The sequence below is a fragment of the Poromitra crassiceps genome, assembly GCF_964638095.1.
Source record: "Poromitra crassiceps genome assembly, chromosome: 11".
NCBI classification, from domain to species: domain Eukaryota; kingdom Metazoa; phylum Chordata; class Actinopteri; order Beryciformes; family Melamphaidae; genus Poromitra; species Poromitra crassiceps.
In genome coordinates, this window is record NC_139643.1 from 11,618,663 (window position 1) to 11,637,285 (window position 18,623).

General features: G+C 46.2%; 1 protein-coding gene across 2 annotated transcripts in view; it reads right to left on the reverse strand.

Moving 5' to 3' along the window:
- Positions 1–283: 283 nt before the first annotated feature.
- carmil1 (capping protein regulator and myosin 1 linker 1) overlaps positions 284–18,623 on the reverse strand; it is a 96,526-nt gene continuing 78,186 nt past the window's right edge. Inside the window, exons 33-39 of one of the 2 annotated variants that reach the window (XM_083646263.1) lie at positions 16,552–16,807; positions 16,118–16,336; positions 14,754–14,799; positions 13,364–13,549; positions 6,709–6,843; positions 3,838–3,966; positions 284–874 (exon numbers count right to left, since the gene is read on the reverse strand). In XM_083646263.1, coding sequence (XP_083502389.1) covers positions 756–874; positions 3,838–3,966; positions 6,709–6,843; positions 13,364–13,549; positions 14,754–14,799; positions 16,118–16,336; positions 16,552–16,807 — 1,090 coding nt within the window. In that variant the 3' untranslated portion in view covers positions 284–755. Of the gene's footprint in view, positions 875–3,837; positions 3,967–6,708; positions 6,844–13,363; positions 13,550–14,753; positions 14,800–16,117; positions 16,340–16,551; positions 16,808–18,623 lie in introns of both variants that reach the window. The other variant, XM_083646262.1, reaches the window with a different exon arrangement.

The window sequence follows — 18,623 nt, forward strand, 5'->3', positions numbered from 1 at the left end:
GGGTGCCAAAGTCACCCCCTCTCCCTCTTCATGGGATTTCATCTGCCATTAATTTTTCCATAAACCTTGCTTAAAATGCTTATAAAAATTGTTTTACTTGCTCAAACCAAGCGATTTGACTATACTTAGAATCAGGGGAGACAATGCAACATTTCACTCAAAAAAAAAAAAAAAAAAAAAAAAAAAAAAAAAATCGAATTTCGAATTTCAATAATAAAAGTCGACCTTGATAATAACAACGATTATTCGAAAATTCGAAATTCGATGCCCATCCCTAGTCCAAACGTCCTTTTCTTGTCCTCAAACGCACCAGCTACAATTTGCCTACTTTCCCGCTTGTGGAATAGCTCCAAAATCCTATATATGCTTCAATCTGGACTTATTTCGAGGAAATCAAAACACATTCTCCCCAGTGCTTTGGACTGATGCAGCGGTTTACAGCTGGAGATGGAGGTGTGAACAGCCAGAGATGGTCTCCTCAGCAGATGAACTATCTATCTGCTCTAGTCTGGTGTCTCATGGTCGTGTTTAGAGCTGCGTGACGTCAGCTTGTCCAGACAGACGCCGTTCATCTGAAGTGAAGAAACTCCACAAACAGCCTGAAGCCACGAGGGGGAATGAGTCAGTAACCATGCCTCAGTATCTTTGCCTCGGTGGGAACTGAACCAACACATTTGAATTGTCTCTACTCGTGGAGGGACCAGAAAGCAGGATTGTGGAGCCAAAATGGCCGCCGGCGGGAACAGAATGCAGCGTCACACGGGAAGGACAGAGTCGTCGGCGGCATCTTCGTCAGACCTCAGGTCAGCGGCAGCAGGCGGGGTCACCTCCTCTGCCGGGCCGGAGGCTGAATCTGCCAGAGAGGGAGACCTCACTAGAGAGAGAGAGAGAGATGGAGAGAGAGAGAGAGTGATTGAGTGAGTGAGTGAGAGAGAGATGGAGAGAGAGTGAGTGAGAGAGGGGGGGAGGGAGAGAGAGGTGAAACACAGGGTCAGCAGCAGCAGTGCGAGAGAGAGAGGGGGGAGGGAGAGAGAGAGAGAGGGAGGGAGGGGGGAGAGAGAGGGAGAGGGGAGGGGGAGAGAGAGGGAGAAAGAGATGAAGGCACAAAAGAATGACAGAACAGGGGAGACAGGCAGAGAGAAAGAGAAACAGGACAACCAGTCACCATCTCCAGATGTGCTGCAGCCTCCCTGTGTGTCTCTTTATGCGAATGGTCCATCTGAGGGATGACAGTGTAGATCTATGACAGTGTAGATCTATGACTGTGTATTTCTATGACAGTGTAGATCTATGACAGTGTAGATCTATGACTGTGTAGATCTATGACAGTGTAGATCTATGACAGTGTAGATCTATGACAGTATAGATATATGACAGTCTATGACAGTGTAGATCTATGACAGTGTAGATCTATGACAGTCTATGACAGTGTAGATATATGACAGTGTAGATCTATGACAGTGTAGATCTATGACAGTCTATGACAGTGTAGATATATGACAGTGTAGATCTATGTGAGTCTATGACAGTGTAGATTTATGACAGTCTATGACAGTGTAGATCTATGACAGTGTAGATCTATGACTGTGTAGATCTATGACAGCGTAGATCTGTGACTGTGTATTTCTATGACTGTGTAGATCTATGACAGTGTAGATATATGACAGTGTAGATATATGACGATCTATGACAGTGTAGATCTATGACTGTGTAGATCTATGACAGTGTAGATATATGACTGTGTAGATCTATGATTGTGTAGATCTATGATAGTGTAGATCTATGACAGTGTAGATCCAGTGTAGATCTATGACTGTGTAGACGTGTTTAAGCACGTCTAAAGTATGCACATGACATGTGCACCTATGTGCAGTGAATATGCCACTGTCTCTGACTTGTCTTATCACTATACTGCCTTATTGCTTGTTGTGTCTCTTGTTGTTTTTGCACTCATATGCCCTGTTATATTTGTACTATGTTGTAAACGGAGTCCACAGCACAAGAATTTCACACGTGATACTTGTACCATGGAGTGACAATAAAAATCTTGAATCTTGAGATCTATGACAGTGTAGATCTATGACAGTGTAGCCTGATGTCTCCTGGTGTCTGAGGGATGACTGTGTAGATCTGTGACAGTGTAGCCTGATGTCTTCTGGTGTTGCATCTGATGGTAGTTATATCACTCGTTTGATGGCTTGATTTTAATCTGGATTGGGTTTCTACATGTGTTTTACTGTGGATTGTTTTGGCACAGGGCATAGTCAAATCTTGTGTATTAATCAATGTGTTATATGGACAAACGTCATCTGTGTTTCACCTGGCATGGTGATGACACAATTTCCATTTTTGGGTGAACTGTTCCTTTAATGCCAGTTAAAGAGCGAATCAGCACTAAATCGTGTGTTTTAAGCGTAACCATGGTTACACAGCTGCTAATAGCATTACTCCTGTTCTTACATTGAATTAAGTCCTGCATCCGCTCACTTCTAGGGGCAGAAAATGGCCGATCACTCTCTAAAGAAGCCATCCTCAAACACTGGCTGGGGAGCCACAGGTGGGCCGCACGAGACTTTCTTTGGGCCGCCAAACACATTTGCACAATTTCTTCCACAGTCTTGATTTAATCAGGATCAGAATCACTTCTATTGCCACAATATGCAGGATTACATCCCAGGGATTAGTCTTAGTGGTAATATCAATATTCAGACATCAAAAGAGACATCTACAAGACAAAATCACACAGCTGCAAGTGCAGTCCAATATTATACAATACACGAATAGGAGGAGTGTTAAATAGGCATTAAATTAGGGGGCGGTTGGGCATTTTAAATGTTTATGTTTTTCTGATGAGAAGGAAGCCTGTTAAAATCAGCCTAAATGCATTTATTTGGTCTCATTTATAAAGTATTTAATTAATGTGTATGTGTTATCAATAACGCGCAGAAAACAAAGTTGTGATTTAACACACATATCTCTTTGAAATGGCTGGGTCCTATTCAAGATTTAGTCTTTAGTTATCTTCCTACTTCTTATCTCTGTATATTGATGTGACCGCTACGCTGCATACAGACAAATTCCTCGTATGTAACTTGCATACTGTGGCAATAAAAGTGATTCTGATTCTGATTCTGATTCTGAAGATAATATAACGTGATGCGGACATGGCAATAAAAATGGTCAGGAACGTTTACAGTATTGACGCACAGATTCGCTCTTCTCACGGTTTATAGACGAGGCCTATTGTGAATTGGGTTGCGATGGTTTGTCATTCCAACGTTGTTGTTGTTGTTGTTGTTGTTGTCGTGGGGCGTCCTGGTGGATCAGTGGTCTGTGGTACATACCATGTAAATGTGGCACGTGTTTGAATCTAGCCCAGCACCTTTATCACCATTGGCCATTGGACTCTTTAATGCCTCTCTTAAAAGAGCACCTCGGAGACACTCAAGTCTCCCTGAGACTGAGCCAGCCGATAGGTTAACTGTGCCTGGCTGAGCAACATGTAATGTAAAGGGCAAGCCGACTGTCCAGTGTGCAATAACTGCAATTGTCACGTAATGTATACTTACTCTACTTATTTTGCTTACTTTATACGTACTCTACTTTATTTTGCTTATTTTTGCTTACTATCGCATTTTACTACTGTTTATTTTATGCTATGTTGTGTTCTGAGTGGGAGCTACTGTAACCTGTCCCAATTTCAAAGTCTGATCCCTCTCTCTAGCCCAGTCTCTCCCATGTCTCTGTGCTGCGTACTGTCTAATGAAGGCAAAACACCAAATTGAACCCTGCAGAACTTTAGAAACGACTTGATTGACAGAATGTGATTGGTCGAACCGTAGGCGGGGAGGGACTTGGTCCGCTCTCTGTCCTCCTGAGCAGCAGGGTTGGTTGAGCTCTTCAGAGACGACCACTGTCTCCCGGCAGCAGGTTGGTCGAACGGACCGCAGTCCCCCGGACACTCAGCTGGGGGCAGGAGAGGACAGGGGAGAAAAACAATGTCATTCAAAACCTTTTCCAAGAAACATCTGGACAACTAAGAAACACACTTTGCTTGCTGGCCTGACTGCAGCAGCAAGAAAAACAAAAAACAAACTATATAAAGAAAGAAAGAAAGAAAAAGTTGCCACACGATGGAAGCCACCACATTCACTATCATTGAAGCAATAGGGATAGGTTTTAAAAGTTTTTATTATTTTTAATTTTGTTTATCTAGAACTCTACAGCCCATATTCATGGTGCTAAGGAGGCTAATGTGAATTCATGGATGTCTATCGCTGTGGCTCCTTTCTGTCTGTCTGTCCCCGTGTTGTCTGTCTGTCTCTGTGTTGTCTGTCTGTCCCTGTGTTGTCTGTCTGTCCCCGTGTTGTCTGTCTGTCCCTGTGTTGTCTGTCTGTCCTTGTGTTGTCTGTCTGTCCCCGTGGTGTCTGTCTGTCTCTGTGTTGTCTGTCTGTCTGTCCCTGTGTTGTCTGTCTGTCTCTGTGTTGTCTGTCTGTCCCCGTGTTGTCTGTCTGTCCCTGTGTTGTCTGTCTGTCCCTGTGTTGTCTGTCTGTCCCTGTGTTGTCTATCTGTCCCTGTGTTGTCTGTCTGTCCCTGTGTTGTCTGTCTGTCCCTGTGTTGTCTGTCTGTCCCTGTGTTGTCTGTCTGTCCCTGTGTTGTCTGTCTGCCCCTGTGTTGTCTGTCTGTCCCTGTGTTGTCTGTCTGTCCCTGTGTTGTCTGTCTGTCCCTGTGTTGTCTGTCTGTCTGTCTCTGTGTTGTCTGTCTGTCCCTGTGTTGTCTGTCTGTCCCTGTGTTGTCTGTCTGTCTCTGTGTTGTCTGTCTGTCTGTCTCTGTGTTGTCTGTCTGTCCCTGTGTTGTCTGTCTGTCTCTGTGTTGTCTGTCTGTCTGTCTCTGTGTTGTCTGTCTGTCCCTGTGTTGTCTGTCTGTCTCTGTGTTGTCTGTCTGTCCCTGTGTTGTCTGTCTGTCTGTCTCTGTGTTGTCTGTCTGTCCCTGTGTTGTCTGTCTGTCCCTGTGTTGTCTGTCTGTCTGTCTGTCTCTGTGTTGTCTGTCTGTCCCTGTGTTGTCTGTCTGTCTCTGTGTTGTCTGTCTGTCTGTCTCTGTGTTGTCTGTCTGTCCCAGTGTTGTCTGTCTGTCCCTGTGTTGTCTGTCTGTCCCTGTGTTGTCTGTCCCTGTGTTGTCTGTCTGTCCCTGTGTTGTCTGTCTGTCCCTGTGTTGTTGTCTGTCCCTGTGTTGTCTGTCTGTCCCTGTGTAATGTTGTCTGTCCCTGTGTTGTCTGTCTGTCCCTGTGTTGTCTGTCTGTCCCTGTGTTGTCTGTCTGTCCCTGTGTTGTTGTCTGTCCCTGTGTTGTCTGTCTGTCCCTGTGTTGTCTGTCTGTCCCTGTGTTGTCTGTCTGTCTCTGTGTTGTCTGTCTGTCTGTCCCTGTGTTGTCTGTCTGTCCCTGTGTTGTCTGTCTGTCTCTGTGTTGTCTGTCTGTCTCTGTGTTGTCTGTCTGTCTCTGTGTTGTCTGTCTGTCTGTCCCTGTGTTGTCTGTCTGTCTCTGTGTTGTCTGTCTGTCCCTGTGTTGTCTGTCTGTCCCTGTGTTGTCTGTCTGTCTCTGTGTTGTCTGTCTGTCTCTGTGTTGTCTGTCTGTCTGTCCCTGTGTTGTCTGTCTGTCTCTGTGTTGTCTGTCCCTGTGTTGTCTGTCCCTGTGTTGTCTGTCTGTCCCTGTGTTGTCTGTCTGTCCCTGTGTTGTTGTCTGTCCCTGTGTTATCTGTCTGTCTCTGTGTTGTCTGTCTGTCCCTGTGTTGTCTGTCTGTCCCTGTGTTGTCTGTCTGTCTCTGTGTTGTCTGTCTGTCGGTCCCAGTGTTGTCTGTCTGTCCCTGTGTTGTCTGTCTGTCTATGTGTTGTCTGTCTGTCTCTGTGTTGTCTGTCTGTCTGTCCCTGTGTTGTCTGTCTGTCTCTGTGTTGTCTGTCTGTCCCTGTGTTGTCTGTCTGTCTGTCCCTGTGTTGTCTGTCTGTCTGTCCCTGTGTTGTCTGTCTGTCCCTGTGTTGTCTGTCTGTCCCTGTGTTGTCTGTCTGTCCCTGTGTTGTCTGTCTGTCTCTGTGTTGTCTGTCTGTCCCTGTGTTGTGTTGTCTGTCCCTGTGTTGTGTTGTCTGTCTGTCCCTGTGTTGTCTGTCTGTCTGTCTGTCTCTGTGTTGTCTGTCTGTCTTGTTGTCTTGTTTAGAATGCACAGTCTTGGAGTGGCTGCAGCCCTAAATTCACTGCACTTTACCTGTAATGTGTAAAACCTTGAACCTTGAACTTAGTTAGCTAGTTTATTAAGTTATATTTTAAATTGACAAACATGTGTACCTCATGGCACAATTCAAATGGAATCAAACAATTATTGTCTCGCAGTTCACCAGTCAGTCACCACCACTCATATATATCAGTTCATATATATCAGTTCATATATATCAGTTCACCAGAGTCACCACCAGTCATATCTTTTCAGACGCTGGTTCGTATAGGGCCCTACCGCAAAGGGGAGGAACTTTGGATCTCTATAGCTCTGGCTGCTACACGTCTGCTAGGCACGGCTCCTCCCCGGCTCCTCCCCGGCTCCTCACAGGCTCCTCCCCGGCTCCACCCTCTCGCCCAAATTCATGCTCACTTCTGGCTCCAAATAACCAAGATGGCCACGGTCAAAAAGCCAACCTCGAGGACAGTTTATAATGGAGGAAACCAACCGTCCAGTGGAGACAGGAGTCCTGCAGGGCTGCTGCTGCCCTCTCTCTCCTGCTCAGATGGCACCCTCTTCAGGCGAGGAGCAGGAAGTGGTCCTTTGGGAGACAAGCCGCCTGCTGGAGACTCAGCAGCATCATCTGACAGAGACACAGTAACATATGGTTTTCATAGGATCAACACTTGGTAAGAGCATCATGAGTTTGATTTCAATCATCACTTTCAAATTCAATAAATTCAAGCATTCCAGACAAATTCAGAAAACAGAATTTAAATTCAGTCGTCTGCTGGAATAAATCTCATCACTTTCAATCCAAGTCATTTACACAAACACAAGATCTCAAGTCGAGACTTTAGACAAAGTACAAGTCAGAGTCAAGACCCAAGTCACCAGAACCCAAGTCAAGTCTCAGGTCTTCTCTACATGCATCATGTCAAGTCTCAAGTCTTCTCTACATGCGTCAAGTCAAGTCTCAGGTCTTCTCTACATGCATCAAGTCAAGTCTCAGGTCTTCTCTACATGCATCAAGTCAAGTCTCAGGTCTTCTCTACATGCATCAAGTCAAGTCTCAAGTCTTCTCTACATGCATCAAGTCAAGTCTCAGGTCTTCTCTACATGCATCAAGTCAAGTCTCAGGTCTTCTCTACATGCATCAAGTCAAGTCTCAGGTCTTCTCTACATGCATCAAGTCAAGTCTCAGGTCTTCTCTACATGCATCAAGTCAAGTCTCAAGTCTTCTCTACATGCATCACATCAAGTCTCAAGTCTTCTCTACATGCATCAAGTCAAGTCTCAGGTCTTCTCTACATGCATCAAGTCAAGTCTCAGGTCTTCTCTACATGCATCAAGTCAAGTCTCAAGTCTTCTCTACATGCATCAAGTCAAGTCTCAGGTCTTCTCTACATGCATCATGTCAAGTCTCAGGTCTTCTCTACATGCACACGTCAAGTCTCAGGTCTTCTCTACATGCATCACATCAAGACTCCGGTCTTCTCCACATGCATCAAGTCAAGTCTCAAGTCTTCTCTACATGCATCAAGTCAAGTCTCAAGTCTTCTCTACATGCATCAAGTCAAGTCTCAGGTCTTCTCTACATGCATCAAGTCAAGTCTCAGGTCTTCTCTACATGCATCAAGTCAAGTCTCAGGTCTTCTCTACATGCATCAAGTCAAGTCTCAAGTCTTCTCTACATGCATCAAGTCAAGTCTCAGGTCTTCTCTACATGCATCAAGTCAAGTCTCAGGTCTTCTCTACATGCATCAAGTCAAGTCTCAGGTCTTCTCTACATGCATCAAGTCAAGTCTCAGGTCTTCTCTACATGCATCAAGTCAAGTCTCAGGTCTTCTCTACATGCATCATGTCAAGTCTCAGGTCTTCTCTACATGCACACGTCAAGTCTCAGGTCTTCTCTACATGCACACGTCAAGTCTCAGGTCTTCTCTACATGCGTCAAGTCAAGTCTCAGGTCTTCTCTACATGCACACGTCAAGTCTTAGGTCTTCTCTACATGCATCAAGTCAAGTCTCAGGTCTTCTCTACATGCGTCAAGTCTCAGGTCTTCTCTACATGCACACGTCAAGTCTCAGGTCTTCTCCTCATGCATAAAGTCAAGTCTCAAGTCTTCTCTACATGCATCAAGTCAAGTCTCAGGTCTTCTCTACATGCATCAAGTCAAGTCTCAGGTCTTCTCTTCATGCATCAAGTCAAGTCTCAGGTCTTCTCTACATGCATCAAGTCAAGTCTCAGGTCTTCTCTTCATGCATCAAGTCAAGTCTCAGGGCTTCTCTACATGCATCAAGTCCAGTCTCAAGTCTTCTCTACATGCATCAAGTCACGTCTCAGGTCTTCTCTTCATGCATCAAGTCAAGTCTCAGGTCTTCTCTACATGCATCAAGTCAAGTCTCAGGTCTTCTCTTCATGCATCAAGTCAAGTCTCAGGTCTTCTCTTCATGCATCAAGTCAAGTCTCAGGTCTTCTCTTCATGCATCAAGTCAAGTCTCAGGTCTTCTCTACATGCATCAAGTCAAGTCTCAAGTCTTCTCCACATGCATCAAGTCAAGTCTCAAGTCTTCTCTACATGCATCAAGTCAAGTCTCAAGTCTACTCTTCATGCATCAAGTCAAGTCTCAAGTCTTCTCTACATGCATCAAGTCAAGTCTCAGGTCTTCTCTACATGCATCAAGTCAAGTATCAGGTCTTCTCTTCATGCATCAAGTCAAGTCTCAGGTCTTCTCTACATGCATCAAGTCAAGTCTCAGGTCTTCTCTACATGCATCAAGTCAAGTATCAGGTCTTCTCTTCATGCATCAAGTCAAGTCTCAGGTCTTCTCTACATGCATCAAGTCAAGTCTCAAGTCTTCTCTTCATGCATCAAGTCAAGTCTCAGGTCTTCTCTACATACATCAAGTCAAGTCTCAGGTCTTCTCTACATGCATCAAGTCAAGTCTCAGGTCTTCTCTACATGCATCAAGTCAAGTCAAGTCTCAGGTCTTCTCTACATGCATCAAGTCAAGTCTCAGGTCTTCTCTTCATGCATCAAGTCAAGTCTCAGGTCTTCTCTTCATGCATCAAGTCAAGTCTCAGGTCTTCTCTACATGCATCAAGTCAAGTCAAGTCTCAGGTCTTCTCTACATGCATCAAGTCAAGTCAAGTCTCAAGTCTTCTCTACATGCATCAAGTCAAGTCTCAGGTCTTCTCTACATGCATCAAGTCAAGTCTCAGGTCTTCTCTACATGCATCACGTCAAGTCTCAGGTCTTCTCTACATGCATCACGTCAAGTCTCAGGTCTTCTCTTCATGCATGAAGTCAAGTCTCAGGTCTTCTCTACATGCATCAAGTCAAGTCTCAGGTCTTCTCTTCATGCATAAATTCAAGTCTCAGGTCTTCTCTTCATGCATAAAGTCAAGTCAAGTCTCAGGTCTTCTCTACATGCATCAAGTCAAGTCAAGTCTCAGGTCTTTTCTACATGCATCAAGTCAAGTCTCAGGTCTTCTCTACATGCATCAAGTCAAGTCAAGTCTCAGGTCTTCTCTACATGCATCAAGTCAAGTCTCAGGTCTTCTCTACATGCATCAAGTCAAGTCTCAGGTCTTCTCTACATGCATCACGTCAAGTCAAGTCTCAAGTCTTCTCTACATGCATCAAGTCAAGTCAAGTCTCAGGTCTTCTCTACATGCATCAAGTCAAGTCTCAGGTCTTCTCTACATGCATCAAGTCAAGTCTCAGGTCTTCTCTACATGCATCAAGTCAAGTCTCAGGTCTTCTCTACATGCATCAAGTCAAGTCTCAGGTCTTCTCTACATGCATCACGTCAAGTCAAGTCTCAGGTCTTCTCTACATGCATCACGTCAAGTCAAGTCTCAGGTCTTCTCTACATGCATCAAGTCAAGTCTCAGGTCTTCTCTACATGCACACGTCAAGTCTCAGGTCTTCTCTACATGCATCACATCAAGACTCCGGTCTTCTCTACATGCACACGTCAAGTCTCAGGTCTTCTCTACATGCGTCAAGTCAAGTCTCAGGTCTTCTCTACATGCACACGTCAAGTCTTAGGTCTTCTCTACATGCATCAAGTCAAGTCTCAGGTCTTCTCTACATGCATCAAGTCAAGTCTCAGGTCTTCTCTACATGCACACGTCAAGTCTCAGGTCTTCTCCTCATGCATAAAGTCAAGTCTCAAGTCTTCTCTACATGCATCAAGTCAAGTCTCAGGTCTTCTCTACATGCATCAAGTCAAGTCTCAGGTCTTCTCTTCATGCATCAAGTCAAGTCTCAGGTCTTCTCTACATGCATCAAGTCAAGTCTCAGGTCTTCTCTTCATGCATCAAGTCAAGTCTCAGGGCTTCTCTACATGCATCAAGTCCAGTCTCAAGTCTTCTCTACATGCATCAAGTCACGTCTCAGGTCTTCTCTTCATGCATCAAGTCAAGTCTCAGGTCTTCTCTACATGCATCAAGTCAAGTCTCAGGTCTTCTCTTCATGCATCAAGTCAAGTCTCAGGTCTTCTCTTCATGCATCAAGTCAAGTCTCAGGTCTTCTCTTCATGCATCAAGTCAAGTCTCAGGTCTTCTCTACATGCATCAAGTCAAGTCTCAAGTCTTCTCCACATGCATCAAGTCAAGTCTCAAGTCTTCTCTACATGCATCAAGTCAAGTCTCAAGTCTTCTCTACATGCATCAAGTCAAGTCTCAGGTCTTCTCTACATGCATCAAGTCAAGTCTCAGGTCTTCTCTACATGCATCAAGTCAAGTCTCAGGTCTTCTCTACATGCATCAAGTCAAGTCTCAAGTCTTCTCTACATGCATCAAGTCAAGTCTCAGGTCTTCTCTACATGCATCAAGTCAAGTCTCAGGTCTTCTCTACATGCATCAAGTCAAGTCTCAGGTCTTCTCTACATGCATCAAGTCAAGTCTCAGGTCTTCTCTACATGCATCAAGTCAAGTCTCAGGTCTTCTCTACATGCATCATGTCAAGTCTCAGGTCTTCTCTACATGCACACGTCAAGTCTCAGGTCTTCTCTACATGCATCACATCAAGACTCCGGTCTTCTCTACATGCACACGTCAAGTCTCAGGTCTTCTCTACATGCGTCAAGTCAAGTCTCAGGTCTTCTCTACATGCACACGTCAAGTCTTAGGTCTTCTCTACATGCATCAAGTCAAGTCTCAGGTCTTCTCTACATGCGTCAAGTCTCAGGTCTTCTCTACATGCACACGTCAAGTCTCAGGTCTTCTCCTCATGCATAAAGTCAAGTCTCAAGTCTTCTCTACATGCATCAAGTCAAGTCTCAGGTCTTCTCTACATGCATCAAGTCAAGTCTCAGGTCTTCTCTTCATGCATCAAGTCAAGTCTCAGGTCTTCTCTACATGCATCAAGTCAAGTCTCAGGTCTTCTCTTCATGCATCAAGTCAAGTCTCAGGGCTTCTCTACATGCATCAAGTCCAGTCTCAAGTCTTCTCTACATGCATCAAGTCACGTCTCAGGTCTTCTCTTCATGCATCAAGTCAAGTCTCAGGTCTTCTCTACATGCATCAAGTCAAGTCTCAGGTCTTCTCTTCATGCATCAAGTCAAGTCTCAGGTCTTCTCTTCATGCATCAAGTCAAGTCTCAGGTCTTCTCTTCATGCATCAAGTCAAGTCTCAGGTCTTCTCTACATGCATCAAGTCAAGTCTCAAGTCTTCTCCACATGCATCAAGTCAAGTCTCAAGTCTTCTCTACATGCATCAAGTCAAGTCTCAAGTCTACTCTTCATGCATCAAGTCAAGTCTCAAGTCTTCTCTACATGCATCAAGTCAAGTCTCAGGTCTTCTCTACATGCATCAAGTCAAGTATCAGGTCTTCTCTTCATGCATCAAGTCAAGTCTCAGGTCTTCTCTACATGCATCAAGTCAAGTCTCAGGTCTTCTCTACATGCATCAAGTCAAGTATCAGGTCTTCTCTTCATGCATCAAGTCAAGTCTCAGGTCTTCTCTACATGCATCAAGTCAAGTCTCAAGTCTTCTCTTCATGCATCAAGTCAAGTCTCAGGTCTTCTCTACATACATCAAGTCAAGTCTCAGGTCTTCTCTACATGCATCAAGTCAAGTCTCAGGTCTTCTCTACATGCATCAAGTCAAGTCAAGTCTCAGGTCTTCTCTACATGCATCAAGTCAAGTCTCAGGTCTTCTCTTCATGCATCAAGTCAAGTCTCAGGTCTTCTCTTCATGCATCAAGTCAAGTCTCAGGTCTTCTCTACATGCATCAAGTCAAGTCAAGTCTCAGGTCTTCTCTACATGCATCAAGTCAAGTCAAGTCTCAAGTCTTCTCTACATGCATCAAGTCAAGTCTCAGGTCTTCTCTACATGCATCAAGTCAAGTCTCAGGTCTTCTCTACATGCATCACGTCAAGTCTCAGGTCTTCTCTACATGCATCACGTCAAGTCTCAGGTCTTCTCTTCATGCATGAAGTCAAGTCTCAGGTCTTCTCTACATGCATCAAGTCAAGTCTCAGGTCTTCTCTTCATGCATAAATTCAAGTCTCAGGTCTTCTCTTCATGCATAAAGTCAAGTCAAGTCTCAGGTCTTCTCTACATGCATCAAGTCAAGTCAAGTCTCAGGTCTTTTCTACATGCATCAAGTCAAGTCTCAGGTCTTCTCTACATGCATCAAGTCAAGTCAAGTCTCAGGTCTTCTCTACATGCATCAAGTCAAGTCTCAGGTCTTCTCTACATGCATCAAGTCAAGTCTCAGGTCTTCTCTACATGCATCACGTCAAGTCAAGTCTCAAGTCTTCTCTACATGCATCAAGTCAAGTCAAGTCTCAGGTCTTCTCTACATGCATCAAGTCAAGTCTCAGGTCTTCTCTACATGCATCAAGTCAAGTCTCAGGTCTTCTCTACATGCATCAAGTCAAGTCTCAGGTCTTCTCTACATGCATCACGTCAAGTCAAGTCTCAGGTCTTCTCTACATGCATCACGTCAAGTCAAGTCTCAGGTCTTCTCTACATGCATCAAGTCAAGTCTCAGGTCTTCTCTACATGCATCACGTCAAGTCAAGTCTCAGGTCTTCTCCTCATGCATCAAGTCAAGTCAAGTCTCAGGTCTTCTCTTCATGCATCATGTGAAGTCTCAAACAATTCAAATTGTGACTCGAGTCCAAGTCATGTGCCTCTCAGCCTACCGAAGCTGTAGCTGGGGCTGGTGGGGCTGAGGGGTCCGGAGGTGCGGGGCCCCAGCGGGGGCTTGCTGCCCTGGGGTGGGGGGGGCTTGGTGCCCTGGGGTGGGGGGGGCCTAGGGCTGACGCTGGGCGGCTTGGCCCTCGGAGCTGGCTCTGGTCTGGAGTCATCACCCTCTGCCTCTGGCTTGGCTGTGGGAGAAAACCAGATAGTCCTGACGTGGCAGCACTGGTCTGATCACATGCTCTTATTTTGGAAGCGCGTCACATCTAATTATATGATTTGATGACATGTCATTATTTTGGGCTGTCAGTCAACGGTAAGGAAACAGGATGCAGCTTGATTACGTAGAGGGTTCCACTTCCCACACCTTCTTAAAGCCCTATTCAGCAACTTTCCCAAGTTTTGCTATTGGAGAAACAGCGCCCTCTGGGTGCAACAGTATAAACTGCGCCCTCTGGCTGCAACAGTATAAACTGCGCCCTCTGGGTGCAACAGTATCGATATCGATATCACCGTTCAAAGTCAACAAAACACAGCGCCAGAAAGCTCTATGTACATGTTGTGACATCGGGGACTCACCACGTGATGAAATAATAATCCATAGTTGCGTGAAACGTCATTTTCGTATCAAATCCACACAGAGTTACTTCCTTGTTTTCCTGAAGACAGCGCTTCAGCTGTACACAGCACATGCACGCATCTTGCCTCCGGGACACAGGCATCAAACTGCTTAGTCCCAGGAGAGGCCTTTGGAGGGCGGTGTGTGACCAATAGAGGTGACATTCTCCCTGTTACAAGTCACTGTACCATCTTCAATGACTAAAAAGCTGTTATATTAAAGTGAAAAAGTTACTGATTGGGGCTTTAAACATCAAATTCAAGGAGTTTCCAGGCTCAAGTCCCTCAAATTCAAGGACCCCACACGGCATTGATTGAGACACGGATCAAGGTTCATTACTGTTACAACACTGATCATTTTTATAATGAAAACTAGCAGCTTTACAGAAGCTCACAGAGAGTTAACAACAGAGAGAGGCTTGGATGTGTGGGGAAAACAAATCAAAAGAACTTCAATTGCGATTTCTATTCTAGAAATCTATTCTATTCTATTCATATTTATATTCGATTCGATTCTATCTATTCTATTTTTCTCAAATTCACAAACTTTCAAGGATTCCAAGGAACCATGGGAACCCTGAGTCCAGGTTGTAGTTAGCAGACTAACCATCATAACTAACATTAAGTTTGAATTCAGTTTTGTTAAATTAGCTTGTTCAGCTGCAGATCGGCCATGTTTGTTAATAGCATGTGAAAGCAACGCTGTCTCCCAGTCAGAACTTCCCTACCGCACATGAACACAGCGTCAAAACAAAGTGGCTGAATCCAACCCACCTGCTGTCTCACCATCCACCTTGTCCAGCGACGACGACGAATCAGACTGCAAACACAGACAGAAAGCTTTTATTTTGAAAGACAAAACTGAATAAAATAGTTTATGTATTATTTTACCACTGCATGCCTGTGACAGTCATGTGACTTCAACTACATCTTCCATAGCTTTAGTTTACTAAATAATAGCTGATGCTTATTAAAGAGACGAGCAGACGCACGAGACGAGCAGATGCATGAGACGAGCAGACGCACGAGACGAGCAGACGCACGAGACGAGCAGACGCACGAGACGAGCAGACGCACGAGACGAGCAGACGCACGAGACGAGCAGACACACGAGACGAGCAGACGCACGAGACGAGCAGACGCACAAGACATGCAGAGGCACGAGACGAGCAGACGCACAAGACATGCAGACGCACGAGACGAGCAGACGCACGAGACGAGCAGACGCACAAGACATGCAGACGCACGAGACGAGCAGACGCACAAGACATGCAGACGCACGAGACGAGCAGACCCACAAGACATGCAGACGCACAAGACATGCAGACGCACGAGACGAGCAGACGCACAAGACATGCAGACGCACGAGACGAGCAGACGCACGAGACGAGCAGACACACAAGACGAGCAGACGCACGAGACGAGCAGACGCACAAGACATGCAGAGGCACGAGACGAGCAGACGCACAAGACATGCAGACACACGAGACGAGCAGACGCACAAGACATGCAGAGGCACGAGACGAGCAGACGCACGAGACATGCAGACGCACGAGACGAGCAGACGCACGAGACGAGCAGACGCACAAGACATGCAGACACACGAGACGAGCAGACGCACAAGACATGCAGAGGCACGAGACGAGCAGACGCACGAGACGAGCAGACGCACGAGACGAGCAGACGCACGAGACGAGCAGACGCACGAGACGAGCAGACGCACGAGACGAGCAGACGCACAAGACGAGCAGACGCACAAGACGAGCAGACACACGAGACGAGCAGACACACAAGACGAGCAGATGCACGAGACGAGCAGACACACGAGACGAGCAGACGCACGAGACGAGCAGACCCACGAGACGAGCAGACGCACAAGACGAGCAGACGCACAAGACGAGCAGACACACGAGACGAGCAGATGCACGAGACGAGCAGACGCACGAGACGAGCAGACGCACAAGACGAGCAGACGCACAAGACGAGCAGACGCAACAGGATTTTCACAGGATTGCGCCCGCTTGTCGCTCTGCCCGTCAGATTGCCCATGCCTCCCTACTGGCCAACTCGCCTCTCATTGAAAATGAATTGAAAAGAACATGAATGTGTTGACCCATGGAGTGACCCACTCCACCCACCTTCTGTGCGGCCTTCTTGGTCTGCATGGCTTTCATCTCAGCCAGCAGGTCCATGCCCATGATGGGAACCCCAAAATGGCGAGGTACATGTGGACTCTCCTTCCTCTCCGTCTTGCCCTCCTCCTCGCTCTCCTCCTCGGCGGGTTCGGCGGTGGACGCGGAGGCCTCCGTCTCGGCTGGGAGGTCCGGGAGGTCCTGGGACGGCGCCCTGGAGAGCTCCTGCTGCAACGTTATTATAGTTAATGAAGACTTACAAAATAACTATAGAGCTGCTGTTCATGTGACTTATAGAGCTGCCGGCTGCAGCTCAAAACATAAACTAAACTCAACTAGCAAACTTTAGCCAGCTTTAAAATCTAATTAAAACTAAACTGGAATTGAAAACAAAAAGTCAAAAATGAAATAAAAATGCTAAATGCAAAAACTATGATAACCTTGTCCTGCCGGGGCTCCACCGCGGGTCCGGGGTTTTTCATCAGTGTCCTGGGCGACGTGGGCATAGCCTCCTCCTCCTCTGTCAATGTGGTAACGGAGGAGGCGGGGGGTGGGGGCGTGATGGCGGCGGCTCCGTGGCTCTTCTCGGAGCGGGACGTTCGGGACTTGATGAGGTTGAGGAAGCCACTCTTTCTGGATTCGCGTTTCTTCTCCGCTGCTTCCTGTGTACTGGAGGAGGGGCCTCTCTCACGCCGTCTGGAGGGCCGGAGAGACGAGAAGAGAATGACAACACAATAGAGATGACCTCCATTGGAAATGTATCTAGTGGTTGCACATTGCATCAATGAAACTTGGAAAATCTTGGGACACGATGATGATCTAAAAACTGTGAAGTAGACACTTCATCGGACTCAATTCACCCACCACCAGCGATGTGTAGCAGCCACCTGGGTGATGCACGGCAGCCAGTTTGCCCCAGAACAGTGAGAGGACTGAATGTGCCAATTAAGTAACGAGGGATGATTAGGTGGCCATGATGGAAGGAAGGCCTGTGTGGGACTTTAGCAACATGACCTCTCTGCAGAGCCGGAGAGCCCAGCCAGCAGTCATCTAGCTGCTGCTGCACTGATACCAGCCTAGGCCGACAATGCCAAATATCTCACCCATATCAAAATGAAGAGACTGGCTGATTAGCTATAGCACCTATTGTGGGTTAACAAACTAACTAAATAGGCTAAGAGAAAAGCTAACGCTAATGCACTTGTTGCCTTTCTAGCCCAAATTAAAACATGAATTAATGCTACGCCTTGAAGGTTGGTTGTTACATGAATGGTTAGGCAAGTGAGACAACTTGGTTAGGGTTTGGTCATTAACTCATTGAGTGCCAATGACGTCTTAAGACGTCAATTGCGTTTTTTGGCGGTGGGACATGGATCAAAGCCTGATGCATCTCCTGTAAAAATATGGTGGATGTTGAAGGTGTATAAGCTATTTTACGGACCCATTAGGTGGCGACAGTGCTCTACAGATTAGAGAAAGGTGAGGAAAAACAGCAGAAGAAGCCCCGTGATGAAACGGAAACCGATGCATGCTGGAGCCAGAGCCGTATAGATTGCTCTGGCTGGAGCTAACGTTAGCTGCGAACAGCAGCCAATCCGCTCCCACAACTGAGCCCCTCTGTCTCTGCTGCATAGTTTCTCCACACGATTAGCCGCCAGAAAAGCAGCACCCGACACCGAAAAGCCAAACCATTCTCAGCAGTCCGGTTTGGCTTTTCGGTGTCGCGCTGGGAGCCGGCGCACAAAAACGGCGGAGCGCTCCAAAAATAGACACTGGGTGCGTGTTAGGCTGTGTGTTAGTGTGGGGATGAGTTTCTCCCAGCTCCGCCGGCATGCAGGCTGTGTGTTAGTGTGGGGGTGAGTTTCTCCCAGCTCCAGCATGCAAGCTGTGTGTTAGTGTGGGGATGAGTTTATCCCAGCTCCATGCAGAGATTCGTCGGCTGACGCAGGTAGCAGAGATTCGAGCAGAGCCACCAGAGACACTCCCACGGAGGAGGAGTTTGCAGTTGAGGGGGGTGGGGCACGCAGGTCACCACACAACTACACCACGTCACTACATCAGAAAATATTAGCTTCAGAGTCAGTGATGTGCTTGAAATGCTTCATTTCACAAAAGGCTCATTATCTCAGCTTCTAGTTTGAAACGTCTGTTTTTGGTGAAATCAACCTATCTTCTACTGCTGAGAACTAAAGAACGGAAAATGATATCAATAAACTTTTTTTTGCTGATGATACAAGAGAGTCTCATCGTTCTTTGGGCGTGTTCGGTGTTTACATAGTAATATCACACAATATTCTGTGGGTCTTGAGAAATCACTGAAAACGCTCTGAAAGGGCTGGCACTGGGAGCATCCGTTTTCCAGAAATGGCTGGCACTCAATGAGTTAAAAAAACATCCGTGTTAAACATGTTTTAATGTGGCTTACAGACTGGTATGTCTTGCTAGCCTACGGCATTTAGCTAACGTTAGCCTCTCCCAGGCTAACAGTTCATTTTGCTACATTTTCCTAAGC